Source organism: Rosa rugosa, chromosome 3, assembly GCF_958449725.1.
Source record: "Rosa rugosa chromosome 3, drRosRugo1.1, whole genome shotgun sequence".
Taxonomy (NCBI): domain Eukaryota; kingdom Viridiplantae; phylum Streptophyta; class Magnoliopsida; order Rosales; family Rosaceae; genus Rosa; species Rosa rugosa.
The window spans coordinates 17,583,778-17,611,087 of record NC_084822.1 but is presented as its reverse complement, the minus strand read 5'-3'; the positions used below and the strand labels follow the sequence as shown (position 1 = coordinate 17,611,087).

Genomic DNA, 27,310 nt, shown 5'->3' with positions numbered 1-27,310 from the left:
CGGCTCACCATGGGCAAGTGGAGCAGATTCAAGCACAGAGCCCTCAGCTTCGACGGTTGTCTCATTTGTTCGCGAGACTTGGGGGGCACCACCACCGTCAGTATCATTTTCCATCTCTGGGGCGACTGTCCCGCTGATAAGACCAGCAGCGTTTGCAGCCACCTCCTCGGTACAAACAGAATCCTGGTCAGGTTCAGAAATGTCAGAGAGCGGGGTTGGATCTAAAGGGAAATGGAAAGTATTGGCCAAACAGTGGCTTACCTCTCGAGCTGTCGGGTCAATATCTGGTACGTGGTCACCAAGAGGAAGAGGCCCCGCCTCATTCACCTCTTGAACCTCTAGTGCCGCGAGAATCTCTGTCGTCATCATTTCCTCATAAGCGGCAGAAGTCTCAGAGTGGCTTTCCACGCTTTCATCCTCCGAGGAGTCGTCATCGGAGATCGTTATTAGAATGGTAGGACCTTGCAGATGCTCTGTAGATGTGGGAGACGGAAGAGGCGCCACGGGGTTAGTTGATGCTTGAACTAGCGAGAGAGTTGGTTCTTCTGCAGTGGCTGAGGGTCTAGCCTCGCTTAAGCGAGAGGGATTAGTGGTCCTTTGACGGACCTGTCAAAAGATACATAGTGAAGATCCTGCCCAGATTCTAAAATTTAAATAGGATAAGACGGGGTCGGAGTTTACCAATCGCATTCCCAGAGGTTCGTCATCTTCAAAACTCTCTTCGACAAATTGAGCTCGATCGCGTTTGCAAGCAAAGACAGCAGTGGCCTGTACGAGAAAAGAGTCATAACTCAAAAAGGGGGGAAGCACCAAATATACAAGTTTGGGATCATTCTTAACTAAATTACCTCAGCGGGATCTTCATCATGCAAAGACTCTCCCTCAGAAGTCTCCTCTGCTATTGCCTTGCGTTTCCCGGCCTGAACAGAGGCTATCCTGCTCTGGGTAGTTTGCTGCAAAACACACTCAGGAATAAGAGCGGGAAAATCAACACAAGGAAAAGGAATGGTGAAGAAAGACAAAAACTTACTGTTGCCCTAGGCTCGTGGATTTGTATCCCTGGACGCGATGAGCGAGAAGTTAGAATAGGTCGCGGGGGTTGTGCTGCAGGGTTGGAGAAGCGCTCAAGAATCTTGCGGTCCTCCGGACCAGGAATACTCATGCCACGAAAGATCAGGACGAAGAGTTCGTCATGTGGCAGGTCCCAACAGTTCACGGACACTTCTTTCCACCAATCAGCATAATCTTCGTCGACATCGTTGAGGGGGTACAGCGCTCTGACCCAAGGGGGAATCACTATCAAAGTAAACTGACTCTGAAAAGGGACAGACCCAGGTGGGGCTAATCTCCGCCAAGAGGTGTAGTAATTGGCAGAATCAACCAGAGGCCAGGGTACCAACTGGGCCAACCCAAATTGGCGAGCGAAGTGGTTAGGGGCATAGAGCTCATAACTTACGCGGTCGGTGGCAAGACGAATATCCAAGCAGGAGATGGCGCGACGAAAGGACAGGAGGGCTCTTTCGCTATGATCCCGTCCACTGGGCAGAAAGCCATCGTCAAGGGGAGGAGGGAAACTCCTAGAAAGGACTATTTTTGGGTCCGGCATCTCTCCCAGCAAGTACAAGTAAATAAAACACTCGGAGTAGGGAGGAGCTCGATACCTTACGTTGCGGCAAAGCCAGTTCCCCAAAAGGGAATCAACTGGAGGTTCCTTTGGAATATCACCGCGACGGAAGAGAGGGAAATAAATCTGCAGCCAAAAGGCAAGGATCCAGAAGGGACCACTAATTTCGGTATCGAAGGGGCGCATTACGGCTCTATAAAGGGAGCGATATAACGCACCTAATACAGGTTGCCCAAGGCCAACGCAAATACCATTGTAGAGAGCAGTGGCCAGAGAATTCCAGGGCCCAGTAGGTTTGTTGGAAGAAGTGCAAAAGATAAATTTGCAAAGCCAGAATTCCAGGAATGCGATACCTCCTGTATGGTCACGCTGGGTACAGTAATAGTTGCGCCAGAATGGGTAGGATCTGCTGTGATGCCCTCGACCAGCCATATCCATTCTCAAAGAAAATTGAATGCCATCAAACTGACCATGCACATAGGGGTCAAAGTCAATGGGCAACCCCGTGATGGTAAGAACATCCAGCAGAGTTATGCTCATCTGCCCAAACTGGAAGTCGAATGTATTGCTGGAGGTGTTCCAGAAGCAAAGAGCGGCGGCTAGCGGTGCAGGGCTAGTATTATGGGGAAGACAGAAGCATAGATCGATGGTTTGGGTGATACCCACCGCATCCCATCGGGCCAAATCTCTCGCTCGGACCTCCTGATACCAAACCTTTTCCTCGGGAGCGACGGTAGGCCAGAAGCCCACTTTCCTCCTTGGTCCCCAACTGCTAAAATCACCAGGCACCTGCCGAAGAGCCGCTATGGGACGGCGGATGGGAAGCGCATAATAGGCCATAGCATCATCTGGCAAACGATCGCGAGGTGTGGGACCCAGACTCGCTTGACTATCGCTGCCACCAAAGCCCATCAGTCGACTTCTCTCCTCTCCGGTCTGACTTCTACATCGAACACTCATGTTAGTCCGCCAGGTGAATGCGGCTTTCTCAGTGATTTCATCTGCCTGATCGATAACGAATGGTTTCTTGGATGCCATTTCTGGGTTGTGAGGAACACTTCTCCATTACACCTTGATTTATAGCTCAGATATTACTGGAGATTAATTTATTAGCTGGGCCAGTGAGTGGCCCTAGTTGATAATTAATGAGTTATTATTCCATCTTGAGAATCGCATCTAAGGCGACAGCGGAGATACTTCTCCATTACACTTTGATTTATAGCTCAGATCTTTCTGGAGATTAATTTATTAGCTGGGCCAGTAAGTGGCCCTAGTTAATAATTAATGAATCATTATTCCATATTGAGAATCGCATTTAAGGCGACAGTGAAGATGCTTCTCCATTACACTTTGATTTATAGCTCAGATATTTTTGGAGATTAGTTTATTAGCTGGGCCAGTGAGTGGCCCTAGTTAAAAATTAATGAGTCATTATTCCATCTTGAGAATCGCATCTAAGGCGACAGTGAAGATATTCCACCTTTTCCTACCACCGCGGGGCCAGCATAGTGGCCTGATGTTTTTTAAATAAAACATGATTAAAACCGATGCGGTTTTAGATACTAAAGTTGTAGCAGATACGGTGGTTTCACCTGGTCACACGTCATGATGTCGATAGCCATGATCTAATCATCCTCTTCGACATAAGACTCGCGAAGGATTAAATGACAGCAAACAGTTTGCTATTTTGCATCTTATTTCGCCAAGTACTATAGGCCTTGATCTAGCCAGGAAAGTGGCTTCAACACCTACATTTGAGAAAATCAACAGAGAGCCCGCAAACAAGGCAGATACATGTTGCTATACACATGGCGAAGCTACCACCAAGGAAGAGAAGGATACTCATTCGCGATCAAAAGCAGTCTCCTTCGCATAGGGGGCACGCTAAAGTTCTGATCTCCTACAACCTGCCCAAGTTTCGCCAGATCCATGGGGGGCACTAAAGTTGGCAAAGGAAGCATCAGTTCATAACAAAGGCAATCCAGATTGTGGCATTCAAGCTTTATGGCCTATTTAGAGGCCTATATGGAATCAGTCAAGTATTATCAGTCAAGCCAATACAAGTGGCTTTGGAGCAATGATGTTATAAGAGCAGTGCTGATTCAAGACCTCTTCAGTCAAGACGAAGACCTTTGACTTCGAGGTCTGGGGGGCAATGTTTGGACCCAAAATGAGCATTTTGGTTTGACAAAGCGTGTCTTGGAGAAATTGAGCCAATATCAGTGGCTCACATATATATTTTCGATAAGTTCAAAAATATATTATTAAGAGGCTAAATAAGGCCTACCAAACATGGAAATGAAAAATCAACTTTAGCACATTTTCCTACTTCGGCTAGGAGAAAGCGAGCTAGACAAGAAATGAGGGATGGCGGACTAACCATCCGAACTCCAAATGAGTTGAAACTTTCCAGATTAATTCTAGACATCCCATTAATCATTTCTTATGAAGAGTGCCAAAGCTCGTTCGGAGTGGAAAACCTTCAAACAAACAGTCCAATTTTCTGCAGAAGCAAAACTTGGAAACTGGACCTGTAAGAGGTCCAGCAGCATTTCTGGCCCAACCACAGGGAAATAAATTCTGAAATTTTACCACAATAATCTACATTCATGGTGGATCATTTCATATGAAGAAATCGAAGGTTGAATCTGAGTTCTTAGTGGAGATAAAAATTGAGGGATAAGGGAGCAGAAAATGACTTAAACCTAACATTCCATTAGTGTTTAAGTGCTTGAACCTAACAATTCCATAAACTCATAAGTGCTCCATAAACTCATAAGTGCTCCATTATGATTTGTTTAAATGCCAAATAGTGTTGCTTGGTAGCCTATAAATAGAGGCTACAACATAGAACAATTCACTCATTCACACATCAAAACATCTCTAAGATGATCTAAGTTCTCTCTAGAGCAAACCTCTCTAAGAGCAACTCCTCTCCTTTTCTTTCTCTTATCGGTGATCACACTACTAGTCCTAGTCTTCTCGGAAGCCGACTTTCAGTGCCACCAAATCCTCTGTCAAAGTGCTTCGGTCCTAGTCTCCTCGGGAGCCGACGGTAGTGCCGCGACCACAACGGTTACAGAACCAGCCAAGCAAGGGTAACGCCCTAGCAACCCAGCCAAGCTAAAGTCACGCTTTAGCAAGTTCTCAATACTTCCCGGTGATGTCGCTCTGCTCAATCTACAATATTGAGTATCGATTATGTTAACAAGAAGAAAGCTCAGCAAAAGTCCTCGCCACGAGGCATAAAGAATCCCACGACGAGGTTGGTGCTCTCCTCGTCTACAATCGCTTGATAGAAGTCAGGTCAAGGGACACCCCCGACGACCGCACCCGAACGGTGCTGGCACGCCCGCGCAGAAAAGAGACTGTTGACCAGCTCAAGAAAAACTAGAGCCAAACAGTCCCTCTTTTTTTTTTATTTTTTTTTAATCAAACTCATCCCTGATCTCTCAAATTGCATCAACCTCGTCCAAAATTTGAATTTGATTCCGAAGATGATGTCATGAGCTGAGCTGGAGCCGGAGTCGACAAGGAGGTCCCACATTTCTGATTTTGAATCCACAAAAAGGGCAAAATGGACATTTCAAATTTAATCTAATTTCTAATTTTTTTTCTCTTGTTTTCTCTCCCTTCTGCCTCGCACTCAAATCTAAAATCTTCTCTCTCTCTCTCTCTCTCTCTCTCTCTCTCTCTCTCTCTCTCTCTCTCTCTCTCTCTCTCTCATTCCCAGTCGCCATGAACACCGGCCGACCACCATGAATCTCTGCTCACAAGTTTCCACTACCCACCACCTCAACCAAACTCCACACTCTCTCAAAACCGTCCCCTCCCACTACATACTCGGAATCCTGAACCTGTTGTTGCATCTGAATCTGAGGTTTGGATCAGAGACATTAACTCTTGTGGGGGTTACGGCGGGTATTTGAGCTACTGGTTCTTGATAAATTACAGGTTTTGGGCGAGATATGGCAGCATTTGATAGGTTATGATCACTGCAAATAAATCCAACAAAGCAGAAAAATGCCACAATCAACTACTTGATCATAATCAATCATCCAATCAACAATAACAGTATGATCTAAACATGCAAATTTGTCTACAAAAACAAAATTTCTAATTTGGAGCACAAGTCAAAGAACATTCAATTCTGTTTATGATATGAAGGCCTAAGAAATTCATGCACAGTTTAAACAAGCAAATTAGTTTGTAGGTGACAAGCAAAGCATACCTTGACACTGAAACTGGCGACGGCAAATAAAAAATTCCAGTAGATTTGGGCTGCGACTGAGGAGGTAGACTCTGTTGCTAAGGCTAAGGAGGAAGCGGTTTCCGATATCCATCGTGATCAGATCGTTCGTCATTTGAGCAAACTGCTCCAATCCCAACCTTCTGATCCTGCGCTCTATTCCCACCGCCATCTTCCACGTGGACCAGAATCGGAGGCAAATTCGCCGGCAATGGAGACGACGATGTTGACCCAAACGACTTATGATCCCGCAATTCAAATTGTTCGAGGCGCCACCACCGTCGTCTAGGACGAGCAAGCAGTTAACGGAGGCGGAGTCGGAGAAGTCGCGGTTGAGCATCGCCGATTCGAGAGGTCCAGGAGCGAAGTGTTCCTGTCCATGATGATGATTCGAGTGTCGCTACCGACGTAGCACAACGACTTGTCGTGCGGTCGCAGGAGCTGCACATCAGCTGGAGCCTGGACGCCGGCGGGAGAGGGTCGTCCCAGGAGTCGGTGTTGCGGGAGCGCAGCGACGAGTCGAGCGAGTCAGGATAGTGAGTCTGGAGTGGCGGCTGGGAATGAGAGAGAGAGTAGAGGTTTCAGATTTGAGCGAGAGGCAGAAAGGAGAGAAAATAAGAGAAAAAAAATTAGAAATTAGATTAAATTTAAAATGTCCATTTTGTCTTCCTTGTGGGTTTAAAATCAGAAATGTGGGACCTCCTTGTCGGCTCCAGCTCAACGCATGATGTCATTTTTGGAGTCAAATTCAAATTTTGAACGAAGTTGATGCAATTTGAGAGATCAGGAATGAGTTTAATTAAAAGAACAAAAATGACTTGGTCTAGAGTTTGAAGGATTAAACTGAATTTACTCCTTTATTTATTTTTTGATAAGAGAAACTAATGTAGAAAGGCCCAGGCTCCCCAGTTCTCACCCTTCTTTCCACACCCAGATGTTGAAGTAGAAGCCGCTTTCTTACTTAGTTTTGAACGCTGGCTCAGACTCGTGGAAGCTAAAGATGATGCGGAGAACTGCCTCTTCTTGTTTTTGCAACAACACTAGAGGTATGCCTCGTCTTCAGTCTACTCTTGTTTCCTTCAACCATTACTCCTCTGCACTTTTTCATTCCCAAGCTTCAAAGCCTAGGAACACCCAGATTGTAAGAGACCCACCCAAAGTCACTAGTCTCCAGGATGGTTTAAGCTTGTTCAATACTATGCTTCAAATGCGTCCTCTGCCTTCTATTGTCTGTTTCAATAAAATCTTGGGTCAAATTGCTCAATTGAAACATCATTCGGCACCCATCTCTTTGTTTCACCAAATGTGTCTGCTGCGAGTTGTTCCTGATGTTTATACTTTGAACATCATGATAAACTGCTTTTGTCATTTGAACCAAATGGGATTCAGTTTGTCTGTGTTGGGAAAGTTCTTCAAATTTGGTTATGAACCAGATGCTACCACCCTCAACACTCTGATCAAGGGTTTTTTCCTTGAGAGTAAAGTCTCTGAGGCAGCAGCACTTTTCGGCAAAATGCTGCTCCAAGGTTGTAAGCCGAATGCGTTTACTTTTGGAACACTAATAAAGGGCTATTGCATGATGGGAAATAATACTGCAGCTATTCAATTGCTTAGAAAGATGGAACAACAATCTCGAGATTGTAAGCCTAATGTGGTTGTCTATAATATCATCATTGATAGTCTTTGTAAGGATACACTAGTTCCCGATGCATTTAAGCTCTTCTCAGAAATGATTAGTAGGGGTATTGCCCCTGACGTCATTACTTATACCTCTTTGATTCATGGAGTTTCCAAATTAGGCCAGTGGAAAGAAGCTACAAGATTGTTGAATGAGATGGTCAGTAAAGATATCTTCCCGAATTTAGTAACCTTCACTATCCTGGTCGATACACTTTGTAAGGAGGGGATGGTTGTGGAAGCACAAAGTGTGCTTGAAATGATGATTCAAAGAGGTATCAAACCTGATAACGTCACCTACAGGACTTATGGATGGCTACTGTCTACGAGGAGAAATGGAGAAAGCTAAAGAGGTTTTTGATCTTATGATTAGCAAAGGCTCCGGTGTTGATGTTCATAGTTATAACATACTGATGAATGGATATTGTAAGCATAAACAGATAGATGATGCCACCAGGGTTTTTCAGGAAATGTCTGATAGTGGACTGCTTCCAAATACCATTACATATACTGCTCTTATGGATGGTTTTTGCAAAGTAGGAAGAATACAAGATGCACAGAAATTGTTCAGTAAGATGCAAGCTTGTGGCCAACTTCCAAATATTCAAACTTATGCTGTTTTACTGGATGGCCTGTGTAAAAACCAACAACTTGCAATGGCATTGGAGTTGTTTAGAGAGATGGAATGCATGAAGCTGGATTTGGATATAGTAATTTACGGTATTCTTATTGAAGGTTTGTGTATAGCTGGAAAAATTGCATCTGCAAGGGACCATTTTTACGGTTTATCATCAAAAGGACTTGAACCTGATGCAAGGACGTACAATATAATGATCAAGGGACTTTTTGACGGAGGCTTAATAAATGAAGTGGAAAAGTTGCTTAGAGAAATGGAAGATAAATGCCATTCTCCAAATGAGTGCACATATAACACAATTATCCGAGGGTTTCTCAATAATGACGAGACAGTAAAGGCAGTGGGACTTGTTCATGAAATGATGGACAGGGGTTTCTCTGCAGATGCATGGACGATGGAATTAATCATTGGTTTATTGTCTAAAGAAAAAGTAGATCCTGCTTTGTTGTCATTGATAGAAAAGTAAGTAATTATGAGGTTAGTTTCTGTATTTGAAGCTTATACTTTCCCTATTACAGTGAAGCTCTTCAACTGCTGGAATCTTTTACAATGTAGATAACTTTATTGTATTTTTAGTATATCAATTCATCATGTGAAACGACAATGTCAGTTTGCATGGAAAGGGATAGGATGATCAATGTTTGAGGGATCTTGAGATGGGTAGGTAGAATATCTGAAGGAGACAGTTTAATTTTGAGCATTGCTTTGTGCATTGCTTTCTTTTTCGTTTAGGGAAAACTCTTTTGGAGCTACTTTTATGATTGGAGTGCTGCTCTGCTTTTTTTCTTTGGATACATGGAGGTCTTAAACAAGACCTAAAACAGCAAGAGAAAAGAGCCAAGTTACAGACCTTGCAGAGTGTGCCTAGGTCTAGAAACTTTAGAGAGGTCATCAAGAGAAGCAGTAGCAAACTCAAATAAGATAACACCATGGTCTTGCTCCAAACCAGTCTAGCAAGGGAATGAGCACTACAGTTGCATTATGAGATTCACCAAGAGGATGGGACTCAATGTCTCTATGCAGAACAAGGTGTACCAGGATTGAAGAGTACAATTCAGTCTCAATTTGGTAATATTGCAATTCAAAGCCATTACCAATTAATAAGCCCCAAGCTTTAGCATCTAACAATTGGCCTGAATACCTAAATTTGCTTGGAAGATCACCAAGGTCGGTAGGTCATTTTCCAGGTTCAGGGACTATGATGCCATGGGACCCAGTGTTAAGTTAGTGCAGTGGTCCTGACAGGGAGTTGCAGAAGCAGAAGGAGGTTGTGCATTGCGTTACACTTCATGAGATTGATGTCATCAACAGCAGGTAATCAAATTCTCAGCCTTCTCCTTGTTCATAGTCTCCTATAGTTAGGACTATTTTCCGGATTGAACCTTGGAATTGGTTTTTATCTTGTGTAACTTGAATATTGTGTTTGTTCCGCTTATTGGTTGACATTCTGAAAATATTACAAGTTTCTGCTGTGAGTGATTTTAATTGAAACAAGGGGTGTGCTGCGTTTGTATGAAATATGTTAAAGTGTTTAAGCCTTCCAGTTAGGTACAATCAAATTTTAGGCATATCTTGCATTGCGAGCATGCTGTGTGGATAAGTCTTACAGTTTATGTTTTTAATCAATAGACAGAGCTTCTGTAACAGAATGGGTTACGGAAGCTTTCCTTTGAAGTCATTAGTGTTGTAATGACATCAGTAGTTTCTCACAAAGTCTTAGATTTTATCTTTTCAATTCAGAATATAAACTTGGTTGTTTGATTGTGTTCAACATTGTTTTTGTGTTTGTTTGGTTGTACCAATTCAAAATTAAATGGCATGTATGATATCTCTTGAAATTGCTTTAGTTCTTGCAAGCACAAATGCACTCGCCTGAAGATACATATTTATGCATATTAAAATTCAGTTTTTCTCCACTGCATGGTCTAAGATGCAGAATAAATTTTGTCTGCCACGGTGCAATAAAATGATAGGTGTTTTACCAATGTTTATAACAATAAGATAATATATACCCACCCACATATATCTAGCCCTCCTGAATCAAAACACAACTGGAACCAGAGTTGAGAAATTAGTAGAATTATTAGAAGAAAGTGTCAAATCTGGTAATGTATTTCTGTATATTCAAGCACATTTACAACTGAATTACAATCATGCTCTTATAGAGCTCATACCATGATTACACTATCTGTATTACAGCTAGAAAGCTTACATATACACATCTGTCAATATTAGTGTATTCCAGCTACAGCATTGCTGGAAAGCATACCAGCAGCATTGCTGAAAAGCATAGTGTGCTACAGCTCATGTAACAATAACTTCATGAATGCTGACACTCCCCCTCAAGTTGGTGCATAAATATCTCGAATACCCAACTTGTTAAGGCATGAATGGAAGCTTTTACTTGACACAGCCTTTGTCAAGATATCTGCCAATTGATCCTCACTTTTCACAAATGGGAAGTCAATAATTCCTCCCTCTAGTTTCTCCTTGATAAAATGTCTATCCACTTCAACATGTTTAGTCCGATCATGTTGAACAGGATTGTGAGAGATACAGATAGCTGATTTGTTATCACAGTGTAAACTCATGGACTTCTTAGGTTTGAAACCCAAATCTCTCAACAAATTTCTCAACCAAAGCATTTCACAAACACCATGGGACATGCCTCTGAATTCAGCTTCGGCACTTGATCTAGCAACAACTTTTTGTTTCTTGCTACGCCAGGTGACTAAATTTCCACCAACAAAAGTGAAATATCCAGAAGTGGATCTTCTATCTGATTTAGAACCAGCCCAATCTGCATCAATATAGCCTTCAATTTCGAGTTGGCCATGCTTAGAGAACATCAACCCTTTACCCGGGGCTGACTTCAAGTATTTGAGAATTCGAACAACAGCATCCATATGATCCTCACTCGGTGAGTGCATGAACTGACTTACCACACTCACTGCATATGCAATGTCAGGTCGTGTGTGTGATAAGTAGATCAATTTTCCTACCAACCTTTGATATCTTTCTTTATTAGTAGGGATCTGATCAAGATACTCTCCTAATTTGTGATTTTGTTCAATAGGAGTATTTGCTGGTTTGCAAGCAAGCATTCCAGTTTCAGTTAGTAAATCTAAAGCATACTTTCTTTGAGATAAGAAGATGCCATGCTTGGATCTAGCTACCTCAATTCCCAAAAAATATCTTAGACCCCCAAGGTCTTTCATTTCAAACTCTTGGGCTAAGTAATTCTGGAGTAGTTTCATTTCTTCTCCATCATTACCTGTAACCACCATGTCATCCACATAAATAATTAAGGCTGTCACCCTACCTTTCTTATGCTTTAGAAACAATGTGTGATCAGAATTACTTTGCTTGTAGCCAAATTTCCTCATAGACTTACTGAACCTTCCAAACCATGCTCTTGGGGATTGTTTGAGACCATATAAGGATTTCCTAAGTCTACACACCTTTCCAATGTCGGAATCTGTGGTAAACCCAGGAGGAAGATCCATATACACTTCTTCTTCTAAGTCTCCATGCAGGAAGGCATTTTTCACATCAAATTGATGTAATGGCCAATCCATATTGGTAGCTAGAGATAAGAGAACTCGAATGGTATTGATCTTAGCAACTGGTGCAAAAGTCTCTTGGTAGTCTAGACCGTAAGTTTGAGTGTAGCCTTTAGCTACTAATCTAGCTTTGTATCTCTCAATTGAGCCATCAGTGTTATGTTTTACCGTAAATATCCATCTGCAACCTACGGTCTTCTTCCCTTTAGGTAGATCCACCAACTCCCAAGTGGAGTTTTTATTGAGTGCTTCCATCTCTTCAATCATGGCTTTGGTCCACTTTGGATCAGCAAGCGCTTCCTGCAACTTACTTGGAATAGATATAGTGGATAATTGAAGTGCAAAAGACTTATATGACTTAGATAATCTATGAGACGACACAGAATTTGCAATTGGGTATTTGACATTATCTTCCTTGGAAAATCCCAAGCGATCAGGAGGTTGCCCTCGGTTTTTCCGAGGAGGAAGATGGTACCTCTGATTTTCCTTTTCAATTGATGGATGTGTAGGATCAAACAAGTCATTCAGATTATACACTGTATCATGATTAGACTCAACTTCAGGTATGTCAGAATAAGAAGGATAAGAGTGTACCTCAGGATTGACCTCAGTGTCGGAAGCCGAGTGGTGTGGTGGTAAATCAGAGAGGGGTGTAGCTACTTGATCTTCTTCATCATTCTTCTGAACTTTGTTTTTCCTTCTCTTGTACACCTTTAACACATTCTCTTCCCGTGCTGGTGTTGTTGGCTCCATCGTTATAATATCAAAATCATAAGACTTCTCTTCCATGTTTATGGACTCCCCCTGAAGAGAAGGAGTAGTGAAATACCCGATATCTTCTCTAAAGGTAACATTCATAGTAACATAAGATTTTCTGGTGGGAGGATGATAACATTTATATCCCTTTTGGCTAGGAGAATAGCCCAGAAAGACACATTTAAGGGCACAAGGATCAAGTTTGTCTCGCTGATGTTTATAGATATGAACATAAGCAACACACCCAAAAATGCGAGGAGGAATTTTAAGCATTGATGGCAAGGAATAGTGACTGGAAAGAACCTGGAGAGGAGTTTGAAAATCAAGCACACTGGAAGGGAGTCTATTAATCAAATAGACAGCCGAAAGAAGAGCATCGCCCCAAAAAAATTTAGGCATCTGCATTGTAAGGAGTAAAGATCGAGCCATTTCTAAGAGAAGTCGATTTTTACGTTCAGCTATGCCATTTTGTTGAGGGGAGTGTGGACAAGAAGTTTGGTGGAGAATACCATGAGATTGAAAATATGTGTTCATGTCATGATTAAGATATTCTCCCCCATTGTCAGAACGCACCACCCGGATTTGAGCATTGAATTGTGTTCGAATCATAGTATGAAATATAGGGAAGATAGAACACACATCACTTTTATTCCTAAGAAGATATACCCATGACACACGAGTGCAATCATCGATAAATGAAACAAACCACCGCATGCCAGATGAGGTAGGTATTTTAGATGGACCCCAGACATCGGAGTGTATGAGTGCAAAAGGCATATCACTTTGACTAGAGCTAGGAGGAAAATGAACACGATGACTCTTAGCCAATATGCAAGTCTCACAATGAAACTTGGACACATTGATTTTGGAAAATAACGATGGAAATAAGTGCTTAAGATAAATAAAGGATGGATGACCTAAACGTCTATGCCATAGCCAAATTTGCTCCTCTGTGCTAAAAACATCTGCACTTGCTTGATGTGCTTTGCTCACCGACATCTCGCTTGCTTCCGATAAGATCAAGTAGTACAGACCCTCTCTTTCCTCACCACGACCAATCGTTTCCTTGCTGAGGAGATCCTGGAAGATGCAATGAGTGGGAAAGAATGTTACGGAACATTTTAAGGTTTTGGTGATATGACTAATTGACAGTAGATTATTGGAAAGAGCAGGAACATGTAACACAGATGAGAGGGATAATGAAGATGTTAATGGGATAGAACCTGCCCCTATAACAGGGGAAGGAATACCATTGGCATTTGCGACACTGTGCTTGGAAGGATGAGTATGTGTATGAAACTGACCGGAATCAAAAGTCATATGATCTGTTGCACCTGAGTCAATTATCCAAGCACTATCACAAGTAGAAGCAGAAATATTTAAAGCATGACCTACGTTACCTGAGTCAGCCAAAGATGTCGATGAAGAATTGTTGGTAGAAGGTTGATCTACCTTTAACACCAAGGATGGTTGCGAGGCAATCTGCAATGCCTTTCCCTTTCTTCCCTTTTCTTTATCCTTCTTTTGAGATTGCTGCTTCTTCTGCTCCAAGTACCAATCTGGGAAGCCGATTAACTTGAAACAAGTCTCTCGGATATGGCCTTTGTCACCACAGTAAGAACACTCTCTTGTGTTAGTGTTCTTCGAACTGGAACCAATTGAGGAAAAAGAAGGTCGAGCAACACCATTTTGCTGAGTTCCGAACACCATCGCAGAGCCCTCATGAACTTCAGAGACATTCATCATTGTAACTTGACGTTGAGCTTCACGTCGAACATGTGCAAAGGAAACTTCAACATCAGGGAAAGGATCCATTCGTAACACATCACTGCGAACTTTATCGAGTTCAGGATCCAGACCAGCTAAGAACACGTACACACGTTGATTCTCAGTTTGTTTCTTCCAAGTAGCAGCATCTGCAGCACATTCCATGTTGCTTGGACAACGGTGATCTAACTCTTGCCAAATACCTTGAAGATCAGAGTAGTAGGCAGTGATTGGTCTCCCATTTTGATGCATTTGGAAGGCCTTGCAAGTCAACTCATAAACTTGAGACATATCTGAGCCATCATAGAAGGTTTTAGCAACAGCATCCCAAACCGCCTTAGCTGTAGGAAGACGAATGAAGTTGCCCATCAAAGTGGAAGACATTGAATTGATCAGCCAGCCTTTGACTAGAGCGTTGTCAGCCCTCCATTTGTTGTAGGTTGGATCTTTTGGTGAAGGTTGTGGGATTTCACCAGTCAAATATCCAAACTTTTCTCGCCCAGCAACATGCATCTCCACAACTTGTGACCAGAGTGAATAATTGGTATCGTCAAGTTTCATGCCAATATGAGAGGAATTGGAATTGTCACTTTGTACTGTGACAATTTGTGGAAGCTGAGTTGCAGATGAATCACCTTTGTTGTAAACATTGATATCATCGTCATTGACCATTGTTTTTCACAATAACCGGTACGGTAGCAGCGGAAGATTGATTTTGGGATAGTTTGTCGGATTGGGTTGGGGCAGATTTGATAAGTTTCTGATTGGAAAAAATTGATGGAAAGGCTAAGGTAATCAGCTGGAACAACAAGCTCTGAGATTTCAGAAGCTTGCAGAAGGTAAGGCAACAAATTCTGGGATTACAGAGTTTGCAGGTGAGGTAAGGTAATAAGCTCTGAGATTACAGAAGCTTTGTAGGTAAGGTAAGGCCCAGCAACTCTGAGATTACAGAAGCTGCTGCAAGTGCATATCAGAAATACCTTCTAAATATTTCCTAGGATTGTATATGCTCTGATACCATGTCAAATCTGGTAATGTATTTCTGTATATTCAAGCACATTTACAACTGAATTACAATCATGCTCTTATAGAGCTCATACCATGATTACACTATCTGTATTACAGCTAGAAAGCTTACATATACACATCTGTCAATATTAGTGTATTCCAGCTACAGCATTGCTGGAAAGCATACCAGCAGCATTGCTGAAAAGCATAGTGTGCTACAGCTCATGTAACAATAACTTCATGAATGCTGACAGAAAGAAGCTTTACTTCCTGTTCAACTGGATATATGCTTTTTATGGGTGTCTGTTCTGAAAAAGAGTTCTTTATGAGGCTTCATGTGCCAAGAGAAGGAATTTGAACCAAAAATCAGTACCTTTGATCTTGAATTGCCAAAGTGGCTGTAGCCAAATCAAATTTTGAGAAGTTTGCTGGCCGGCCACTGTGAGACTTCTGTAAATCTTTGTCTATGGATCTGCTTACCAAGCTTCTCACATTTCTTTTAATGTTCAACTATTTATATGCTTTTTATGTTTTTGAAAAGAGTTGATTTTATGGAGCTACATGTACCAAGAGAAGGGTTTGAACAAAAGTAAGTACCCTTGATCTTGAATTGCCAAATTGGTTGTAGCCAAATCGAATGGTTGAGAAGTTTACTGGCCGGTCATTGTGAGATTTATCTAAATCTCTGTCAATGGATCTGCTTACCGAGCTTCTCACATTTCTGTTGAATGGTTTTTGTTTGTTGTATTGAGTGGATCTTATGGGAAGGGGAGAAGAGGGAACTGGCGCAAGATATAGCCTTTTCAAGAGGCCCTTTTCTAACATCAATATGTTAACTATGTCACCTTCCATGCAAATTTGCTTCGACTCCCCAGCTGTTTGCTTCTATCAGTGCCTAGTTGCTTACATCTTTTTGCTTCTTCTTCTTCTTCTTTATTTTTTATTTTTTATTTTATTTTTAAAGATGCCGTACCTTCCAGGAGAACCTTCATAGCATACCTTTCAGCCATCTAATAAGAGAAAATATAAAGTAGAAATTATGTTAGAAAAGGCCAACGAGTTCCAGCAATACCTATAAAATTACAAATGGGTCTCAGTTGGTGAAAGAGAGAACATTCTCTTTTGCTCAACATTGGTTCCAGTGTTTCTTTCTAACTAAGATTGTTTTTTCTTCTTAATTTCTGTTACAGATTATATCTAACCCTTTGGCACGTAAGAGACCGTTAGATGTGAACCTTTCATTCAATTGCATTGGTTCAAACTTAGTTTTGACTTTTGAGGTTGTTAAGGTTTGATGTGAAATATGTAGCATGTCTTCTTTCATTAAACCTGCACATAAATATAAACATGTACAAGATGTTTAGGAATTTCAAGATGTTTATCATTCTGTATTCTTGTTTTAGATTTGGATTCCAAAGAAAAAAAAAAAAAGTTCAAATCATGTAGGCGTGCAAGCTGCTTGGGTTGAGTTTTGAACTCTACTTTAGACTCAGTGTTACCTCTGGATTAATGTAAGATTTTACTTCTGATTATATTTTGTCTCTTCCAGAACACAAGGATTTCTAGCTCTCTTTACAGGAGATACTGGTGAAATTGATTCAGAAGTGAGAGAACAGATTGACACACAGGTAGCAGAGTGTAGGGAGGAAGGGAAGACAGAAATTGTGCCAGGTGTTCTCTTTATAGATGAGGTGCATATGCTTGACATTGAGTGCTTTTCATTTTTGAATCGTGCTTTGGAGAATGAGATGGCTCCAATTTTAGTTATTGCTACGAAGAGAGGGATCACTACGATCAGAGGCACGAACTATAAATCCCCCCATGGGATTCCAATTGATCCCTTGATCGCCTGCATACAATCACCGTTCAGCCTTATACAGAGGGTGAAATTCACAAGATTCTTGACATAAGATCCCAAGAATAAGAAGTTGAGGTGTCTGAAGAGGCAAAGCATTTGTTGACCAAGATTGGTGTAGATGCATCCTTGAGATATGCCATCCATCTCATAACAGCTGCTGCATTGGAATGCCAAAAACGGAAGGGAAAGATTGTTCTCCATGTTTATCTGATACTTGATGGAGCATCAGAATCAGTACATGTTCAACAATGCTGAAGAAGATGATACCAATGCCATGCAAGCTTGAGAAGTCTCTCTGGACTAGAAAGACTTTGAGGTTATTGGAGTATCTTGCTTTAGCGGTTATGTGCAGCATTGAGCTTCGCTTAGGGGAAATGGCATTACAAGTATGATATATCCTGTGAGGGTGTTAGAATTTGGCAAGTAGTTTTGTGGATTTTCCATGTGTAGAGTTGAATCTGTAATTTTTGTCTACAGTTCATGTACTGAATGGGAGACTGTGCAAATATGTTTACAATGGTTTTGGGCTTCTCCCGCCCAAGCATCGCCAATTTTGGTTATAATGCTCAGATCAAGTTCCTTGCTTATACAAGTATCCTTTACTTAAACTTCGTAGTAAAAACTGATGTCATACTGAATTTCATGTGCCATTTATCTCATAACTGGTCGATTGTTTCTTCAAGAGTTTTATCATCCTTATTGTAAAGTACACAGTTTTCTGTACTTTTAGGCCAGATCTTCTGTCTATTACTACAGTTATGATTTATCGATTTAAATTAATTTATAACCATTTCTTCAGGAACTGTGCTCCATTGAGAGACTGAAGTTAGAACTTAGAAGTTAGAAAAATACAACTCAAGGTTTCAAGTCATTTGCAAGGTATTAATTATATATTTCTTAGTATGGTGGATCGATATAGTGAACTCAAGGATGTGTCATAATTTTTTTTGGTCTACAAAATACTTAAAATAGTGACAAAGTGTGCTACCACTCCGAGCCGCGATCTGATTTTGATAAAGCTATCCCCATGAGGTGTTTTCACAAGCGGATGATCAAACGTTGGATCTCTTTTGAGTATCCAACTCACATTCGCCTAACTTGCAGACTTACCTAGGTTTCACTTGACCAAACCTCTTGAGTTTTAGTGATCTCGGCAATGTGTCATGAATAATCATTTTTTGGTTAGTGTAATAAATGATTATATATATATAAATGATATTAAAAAAGTGACAAAAAATAAAAAAACCAAAAATTTGAGCTCCCTGGAGAGTTGAGGACGGTGGCTTTCTTGGTCTTCCTCAGAGGCGCTGGAGATGATGCGGAGAGCTGCTGCTGCTTCTTCTTCTTCTTATTGCAACAACAGAGGTAGAGGAGGAGGAGGAGGAGGAGGTATGCCTCGTCTTCATTCTATTCTTGTTTTCTTCAACAATATCTTTGTATATTCCTTTCATTCTCAAGCTTCAGTGGCCAAGCTCACTAATCTTGGGGTTGGGGATGGCGTAAGTTTGTTCAATGCGATGCTTCAAATGCGTCCTCTGCCTTGTGTTGTCCGTTTCAATCAAATCATGGGTCACATCGCAAAATTGAAACATTATCAGGCAGTCATTTCTCTGTATACCCAAATGGATCGGCTAAGAGTTGTTCCCGATGCTTACACTCTCAATATTATCATCAATTGCTTCTGTCATTTGAACCAAATGGGATTCAGTTTGTGTGTGTTGGGAAAATTCTTCAAATTTGGTATTCAACCAAATATCACAACCCTCAACACTCTTATCAAGGGCTTTTTCCTTGAAGGGAAAGTTTCTCAGGCAGCACTACTTTTCAGCACAATGGTGGAGCAAGGTTGTAAGCCGAATGATGTTACTTTCGGAACACTAATGAAGGGCTATTGCATGATGGGAAATAATACTGCAGCTATTCAATTGCTTAGGAAGATGGAACAACAATCTCGAGATTGTAAGCCTAATGTGGTTGTCTATAATATCATCATTGACAGTCTCTGTAAGGATACACTAGTTCCTGATGCAGTTAAGCTCTTCTCAGAAATGATTAGTAGGGGTATTGCCCCTGACGTCATTACTTATACCTCTTTGATTCATGGAGTTTGCAAATTAGGCCAGTGGAAAGAAGCTACGAGATTGTTGAATGAGATGGTCAGTAAGGATATCTTCCCGAATTTAGTAACCTTCAGTACCCTGGTCGATACACTTTGTAAGGAGGGGATGGTTGTGGAAGCACAAAGTGTGCTTGAAATGATGATTCAAAGAGGTATCAAACCTGATACAGTCACCTACAGTTCACTTATGGATGGCTACTGTCTGCGAGGAGAAATGGAGAAAGCTAAAGAGGTTTTTGATATGATGAATGGCAAGGGCTCCGTTGTTAATGCTTATAGTTATACCATACTGATAAATGGATATTGTAGGTGTAAAAGGATGAATGAGGCCATCAGGCTTTTTCACGAAATGTCTGATAGGGGACTGGTTCCAAATACCATCACATATACTGCTCTTATGGATGGTTTTTGCAAAGTGGGAAGAATACTAGATGCCCAGAGATTGTTCAGCAAGTTGCAAGCTTGTGGCCAAGTTCTTGATCTTCAAACTTATGCCGTTCTACTGGATGGCCTGTTTAAAAACCAACAACTTGCTATGGCAATGGAGTTGTTCGGGGAGTTGGAATGCATGAAGCTGGATTTGAATATAGTAATATACAGTACTCTTATTGAAGGTTTGTGTATAGCTGGAAAAATTGCATCTGCAAGGGACCATTTTTACGGTTTATCATCAAAAGGACTTGAACCTGATGCAAGGACGTACACTATAATGATCAAGGGACTTTGTGACAGAGGTTTAATAACTGAAGCGGAAAAGTTGCTTAGAGAAATGGAAGATAAATGCCGTTCTCCAAATGACTGCACATATAACACAATTATCCGAGGGTTTCTCAATAATGACGAGACAGTCAAGGCAGTGGGACTTGTTCACGAAATGATGGACAGGGGTTTCTCTGCAGATGCATGGACGATGGAATTAATCATTGGTTTATTGTCTAAAGATAAAGTAGATCCTGCTTTGTTGTCATTGATAGAAAAGTAAGTAATTATGAGGTTAGTTTCCGTATTTGAAGCTTATCCTTTCCCTATTACAGTGAAGCTCAAAAACTGCTGGAATCTTTGACAATGTAGATAACTTTATTGTATTTGTAGTATATCAATCCATCATGTGAAACGACTATGTCAGTTTGCATGGAAAGGGATAGGATGGTCGATGTTTGAGGGATCTTGAGATGGGTAGGTAGAATATTTGAGGGAGAGAGTTTGATTTTGAGCATTGCTTTGTTTAGCGTTTAGGGAAAACTCTTTCGGAGCTACTTTTATGATTGGAGTGCTGCTCTGCTTTTTTTCTTTGGTTACATGGAGGTCTTAAACAGGACCTAAAGCAGCAAGAGAAAAGAGCCAAGTTACAGACCTTGCAGAGTGCGCCTAGGTCTAGAAACTTTAGAGAGGTCATCAAGAGAAGCAGTAGCAAACTCAAATAAGATAACACCATGGTCATGCTCCAACCAGTCTCAGCAAGGGAATGAGCATTACAGTTGCATTATGAGATTCCCCAAGAGGATGGGACTCAATGTCTCTATGCAGAACAAGGTTTCCCTGGATTGAAGAGTACAATTCAGTCTCCAATTTGGCAATATTGCAATTCAAAGCCATTCAGACCAATTAATAAGCCCCAAGCTTTAGCATCTATCAATTGGCCTCAATACCTAAATTTGCTTGGAAGATCACCAAGGTCGCCATTGACAAAGCATATGGGAAGATCACCAAGGTCGGTAGGTCATTTTCCAGGTTCAGGGACTATGATGCCATGGGACCCAGTGTTAAGTTAGTGCAGTGGTCCTGATGGGGAGTTGCAGAAGCATAAGGAGGTTGTGCATTGCGTTACACTTCATGAGATTGATGTCATCAACAGCAGGTAATCAAATTCTCAGCCTTCTCCTTGTTCATAGTCTCCTATAGTTCGGACTATTTTCCAGATTGAACCTTGGAATTGGTTTTTATCTTGTGGAAGTTGAATATTGTGTTTGTTCTGCTTATTGGTTGACATTCTAAAAATATTACAAGTTTCTGCTGCGAGTGATTTTAATTGAAACAAGGGGTGTGCTGCGTTTGTATGAAATATGTTAAAGTGTTTAAGCCTGCCAGTTAGGTACAATCAAATTTTAGGCATATCTTGCATTGCGAGCATGCTGTGTGGATAAGTCTTAGATTTTATTTTTTCAATCAATAGACAGAGCTTCTGTAACAGAATGGGTTACGGAAGCTTTCCTTTGAATTCATTAGTGTTGTAATGACATCAGTAGTTTCTCACAAAGTCTTAGATTTTATCTTTTCAATTCAGAATATAAACTTGGTTGTTTGATTGTGTTCAACATTGTTTTTGTGTTTGTTTGGTTGTACCAATTCAAAATTAAATGGCATGTATGATATCTCTTGAAATTGCTTTAGTTCTTGCAAGCACAAATGCACTCGCCTGAAGATACATATTTATGCATATTAAAATTCAGTTTTTCTCCACTGCATGGTCTAAGATGCAGAATAAATTTTGTCTGCCACGGTGCAATAAAATGATAGGTGTTTTACCAATGTTTATAACAATAAGATAATATATACCCACCCACATAAATCTAGCCCTCCTGAATCAAAACACAACTGGAACCAGAGTTGAGAAATTAGTAGAATTATTAGAAGAAAGAAGCTTTACTTCCTGTTCAACTGGATATATGCTTTTCATGGGTGTCTGTTCTGAAAAAGAGTTCTTTATGAGGCTTCATGTGCCAAGAGAAGGAATTTGAACCAAAAATCAGTACATTTGATCTTGAATTGCCAAAGTGGCTGTAGCCAAATCAAATGTTTGAGAAGTTTACTGGCTGGCCACTGTGAGACTTCTGTAAATCTTTGTCTATGGATCTGCTTACCAAGCTTCTCACATTTCTTTTAATGTTCAACTATTTATATGCTTTTTTTGTTTTTGAAAAGAGTTGATTTTATGGAGCTACATGTACCAAGAGAAGGGTTTGAACAAAAGTAAGTACCCTTGATCTTGAATTGCCAAATTGGTTGTAGCCAAATCGAATGGTTGAGAAGTTTACTGGCCGGCCATTGTGAGATTTATCTAAATCTCTGTCAATGGATCTGCTTACCGAGCTTCTCACATTTCTGTTGAATGGTTTTTGTTTGTTGTATTGAGTGGGTCTTATGAGAAGGGGAGAAGAGGGAACTGGCGTAAGATGTCGCCTTTTCAAGAGGCCCTTTTCTAACATCAATATGTTAACTATGTCACCTTCCATGCAAATTTGCTTCGACTCCCCAGCTGTTTGCTTCTATCAGTGCCTAGTTGCTTACATCTTTTAATTTTTAATTTTTAATTTTTATTTTTAATTTTTATTTTTAAAGATGCTGTACATTCCAGGAGAACCTTCATAGCATACCTTTCAGCCATCTAATAAGATAAAATATAAAGTCGTAATTATGTTAGAAAATGCCGACGAGTTCCCAGCAATACCTGTAAAATTGCAAATGGGTCTCAGTAGCTGAAAGAGAGGACATTCTCTTTTGCTCAACATTGGTTCCAGTGTTTCTTAGATGGTTTGTTCTTCCTAATTTCTGTTACAGATTATATCTAACCCTTTGGCACGTAAGAGACCGTTAGATGTGAACCTTTGATTCAATTGCACTGGTTCAAACTTAGTTTTGACTTTTGAGGTTGGTTTGATCTGAAATATGTAGCATGTCTTCTTTCATTGAACTTGCACATAAATATAAACATGTACAAGATGTTTAGGAATTTCAAGATGTTTATCATTCTGTATTCTTGTTTTAGATTTGGATTCCAAAGAGGGAAAAAAAAAAAAAATTTCAAATAATGCTGCTTGGGTTGAGTTTTGAACTCTACTTTAGACTCAGTGTTACCTCTGGATTAATGTAAGATTTTACTTCTGATTATATTTTGTCTCTTCCAGAACACAAGGATTTCTGGCTCTCTTTACAGGAGCTACTGGTGAAATGGATTCAGAAGTGAGAGAACAGATTGACACACAGGTAGCAGAGTGTAGGGAGGAAGGGAAGGCAGAAATTGTGCCAGGTGTTCTCTTTATAGATGAGGTGCATATGCTTGACATTGAGTGCTTTTCATTTTTGAATCGTGCTTTGGAGAATGAGATGGCTCCAATTTTAGTTATTGCTACGAAGAGAGGGATCACTACGATCAGAGGCACAAACTATAAATCCCCCCATGGGATTTCAATTGATCCCTTGATCACCTGCATATAATCACCGTTCAGCCTTATACAGAGGGTGAAATTCACAAGATTCTTGACATAAGATCCCAAGAATAAGAAGTTGACGTGTCTGAAGAGGCAAAGCATTTGTTGACCAAGATTGGTGTAGATGCATCCTTGAGATATGCCATCCATCTCATAACAGCTGCTGCATTGGAATGCCAAAAACGGAAGGGAAAGATTGTTCTCCATGTTTATCTGATACTTGATGGAGCATCAGAATCAGTACATGTTCAACAATGCTGATGAAGATGATACCAATGCCATGCAAGCTTGAGAAGTCTCTCTGGACTAGAAAGACTTTGAGGTTATTGGAGTATGTTGCTTTAGCGGTTATGTGCAGCATTGAGCTTCGCTTAGGGGAAATGGCATTACAAGTATGATATATCCTGTGAGGGTGTTAGAATTTGGCAAGTAGTTTTGTGGATTTTCCATGTGTAGAGTTGAATCTGTAATTTTTGTCTACAGTTCATGTACTGAATGGGAGACTGCAAATATGGGCTTCTCCCGCCCAAGCATCGCCAATTTTGGTTATAATGCTCAGATCAAGTTCCTTGCTTATACAAGTATCCTTTACTTAAACTTCGTAGTAAAAACTGATGTCATACTGAATTTCATGTGCCATTTATCTCATAACTGGTCGATTGTTTCTTCAAGAGTTTTATCATCCTTATTGTAAAGTACACAGTTTTCTGTACTTTTAGGCCATATCTTCTGTCTATTACTACAGTTATGATTTATCGATTTAAATTAATTTATAACCATTTCTTCAGGAACTGTGCTCCATTGAGAGACTAAAGTTAGAAGTTTGAAAAATACAACTCAAGGTTTCAAGTCATTTGCAAGGTATTAATTATATATTTCTTAGTACGGTGGAACGATATAGTGAACTCAGGGATGTGTCATAATTTTTTTATTTTTTTTGGTCTAGAAAATACTCAAAATAGTTTTCACAAGCGGATGATCGAACGTTGGATCTCCATTCGCCTAACTTGCAGGCTTACTCAGGTTTTCTTTTTTTTTGGATATATGGGGACCCAAAGGGCCCAAAAGAAAAAACTACATATGAGAGACTACGGTCCTAAACTTAGGACTTTCACACAAGTCGTCAAGAAGGAGATTGATAACTTGCGGAGGAGGTTGCTCCATGAAATGCACACCCAAATCCTCAGTAAGGCTACACTTGGATAGCATGTCAGCAACCATGTTAATTTCCCGGAAAACATGCTTCACTTCACAGCTCACAAACTTCTGCATCAAGTACTGGCAACTATTTATAATGGATTTCAAAGGATGCAGTTCATCCACTTCTTGATTCACTAAAGTGACAAGGATGTCAGAGTCACTTTCAATAATGATCTTTTGGCAATGAGCAGTGACAGACATTCTAAGCCCCAACAACAAACCCCAGGCCTCAGCTTGAATAACACTGCCACAACCTAAATTAGCAGTGAACCCAGAAATCCAAGATCCAGAAGAATCCCTGAGAACCCCACCAGCACCAATCTTTCCACTCCGCTCTCTTGCGCCATCAATATTCAGCTTGCACCAGTTCAGAGGAGGCATGGTCCAATGCAGCATAATAGTAGTCTTTTGGCCAAGAATTAAATTCTTTGAGGTAGTTGAGCTCCACTCCTTAGTAGCGTCAATGATCAGATTGCTGGGATTAATTGGATAATGAAACTCCTCATCGAAAATAATCTTATTCCTCCACTTCCAGATGTACCAGCAAGCAAAAACAAAGACAATACACCAATTTAACTCTCCATAACAAGTTCTCTTGCATCGAATATTTGCTGCCAACCAGCTCATCCAATCCAGATGCATAGCTCTAGTAATGGTATCCAAACAAATGATCTTATTCCATATAGAGGAGGCATGAGAACAATCTCTTAACAAGTGCATAATAGTTTCAGGAGCGTTATGGCAAAGAGGGCAAGAAGAGTCAGAGGACATTCTTCTCTTGACTCTTTCCACATTCGTTAACAATTTTCCATGACATATAAGCCAGAAAAAAGATTTCAGCTTGGGAGGAATAGCCATTTTCCAAATAAAAGCCCAATTAAAGGGAGTATAATTCTCATCTTGAAGTAAAGTAAGGTATGCAGATTTAACTGAGAACTTACCAGTCGAAGTAGCACCCCATATGAGCTTATCAGAACCACAACCAGCATATCCAGCAGGGATCTTCACAATTTGGCTAATCAGATCATCAGGCAGCACCGATCTTAATAAATCCATGTTCCAGCCATGCTCATTCCAGAAATCCTTTACTTTAGCATGAAAATTAGTGATACTAGAAGGAGCAAAAGTAAGGGTTAAGGGCTTTCCATGAAACCATGTATCAGTCCAAAAATTAACTGAGCTTCCATCACCAATTCTCCATGTTAGACCTTTCTGCAATAATTTGGAGCCAAATATTACCCCACGCCAAGTGCTAGAACACCTAGTAGGGCAAGAATACTGAGGATGGAGAAAGTCGACCTGCTTGACATATTTATGATGGAGAACATCGCTCCACAGACCCTTATCACCTTGGAACATTCTCCACCCAATCTTAGCAAGCATAGCCTGGTTCATATCCTTAGTGCATTTAATTCCTAGGCCACCAAACTCTTTAGGTCTACAGACTAACTCCCAACTAGCAAGGTGAGTTTTCTTCTTACCATCATAATCCCCCCATAAAAAATCTCTATTCAACTTATCAAGGCTGTCACAAATGGACATAGGAATTCTCACAGTTTGCATAGTATAATTTGGAATAGCAGCAGAGACAGATTGAATAAGAGTTAACCTGCCAGCCAAGTTCAGCAACTTTCCCTTCCAACCAGCAAGCCGTCCTTGCACTTTATCAACCACAGCTGCATAAGTTTGCTTGGTAATCTTAGTGTGTATCAATGGCACCCCTAGATATTTACCAAGATTAGTAGTCAACACCGAACCACAAATTCGACTAATATTTCTTGCAAGAGACTTGCTTGTATTTGGGGAGCAGAAGAGGACAGACTTGCTAAAGTTAACCTCCTGCCCTGAAATATCACAAAACAAATCTAGGCACCTCTTTAGGATTCTAGCTTGGTCACAGCTTGCCTCAGCAAAAAGAATAAGATCATCGGCAAAAAATAAATGGGATATGAGAGGACCAGACCCAGAGGCTCTAACAGGCTTCCACAGACCATCTTCCACTGCAGATTTAATTAAGTGAGAAAGCTTCTCCATACAAAGGACAAAGAGATATGGAGACAAGGGATCTCCTTGTCGAATGCCTCTGCTTGCCTTAAATTCATTTGAAAGTTCACCATTTAAACATACCTGAAAACTAGTAGAGGAAACAGAGCTCATAATAAGCTTGATAATACCTTCAGGAAAATGAGCTTCGTATAAAACTGCTTCAATAAAATCCCAGTTAAGCCTATCATAGGCTTTAGATAAATCAATCTTCCATGCCATGAAGCCTTTTTGACCACAAGAATGTTGGTACTTGTGCAGCACCTCTTGAGCAATGATGATATTGTCTGAGATATGTCTTCCCGGTACAAAGCTAACCTGATTGGGACTGATAAGATTTCTTAGAGAAGACCGAATTCTGGATACCACAACTTTAGAAATCACCTTGTAAAGGGTGTTGCACAAGCTAATGGGTCGAAATAAGGACATATCTTGGGGACTCACCACCTTAGGGACAAGTGTGATAAGAGTATGATTGAGGCCTTCAGGAATTTTTCCAGATCTAAAGGCCTGCACAACCAGTTGAACAATCTCATCTGCACAAATATTCCAATGTTTCTGATAAAAGATAGCAGGGAAACCATCTGCGCCAGGGGCTTTA

The 27,310-nt window shown here is 40.7% G+C and overlaps 1 protein-coding gene, 4 non-coding genes and 1 pseudogene across 5 annotated transcripts; all 6 read left to right on the top strand.

The window, feature by feature from the left end:
• Nucleotides 1–6,774: 6,774 nt before the first annotated feature.
• On the top strand, nucleotides 6,775–17,766 carry LOC133735686 (putative pentatricopeptide repeat-containing protein At1g12700, mitochondrial; annotated as a pseudogene).
• On the top strand, nucleotides 15,677–15,777 carry LOC133741585 (small nucleolar RNA snoR109). The gene has a single exon (XR_009862029.1). It is a non-coding gene; the product is annotated as a small nucleolar RNA snoR109 (small nucleolar RNA).
• LOC133741583 (small nucleolar RNA snoR109) lies at nucleotides 15,901–16,002 on the top strand. The gene has a single exon (XR_009862027.1). It is a non-coding gene; the product is annotated as a small nucleolar RNA snoR109 (small nucleolar RNA).
• A 617-nt stretch (nucleotides 17,767–18,383) lies between the features above and the next one.
• Nucleotides 18,384–24,079, top strand: LOC133735685 (putative pentatricopeptide repeat-containing protein At1g12700, mitochondrial). The gene is made up of 2 exons (XM_062163079.1): nucleotides 18,384–21,116; nucleotides 23,164–24,079. The coding sequence occupies exon 1, from the start codon at nucleotides 18,453–18,455 to the stop codon at nucleotides 20,238–20,240; it is 1,788 nt and encodes a 595-aa protein (XP_062019063.1). The 5' UTR covers nucleotides 18,384–18,452; the 3' UTR covers nucleotides 20,241–21,116; nucleotides 23,164–24,079.
• Nucleotides 22,034–22,135, top strand: LOC133741586 (small nucleolar RNA snoR109). Its single transcript, XR_009862030.1, has one exon. It is a non-coding gene; the product is annotated as a small nucleolar RNA snoR109 (small nucleolar RNA).
• Nucleotides 22,259–22,360, top strand: LOC133741584 (small nucleolar RNA snoR109). The gene has a single exon (XR_009862028.1). It is a non-coding gene; the product is annotated as a small nucleolar RNA snoR109 (small nucleolar RNA).
• Nucleotides 24,080–27,310: the final 3,231 nt, after the last annotated feature.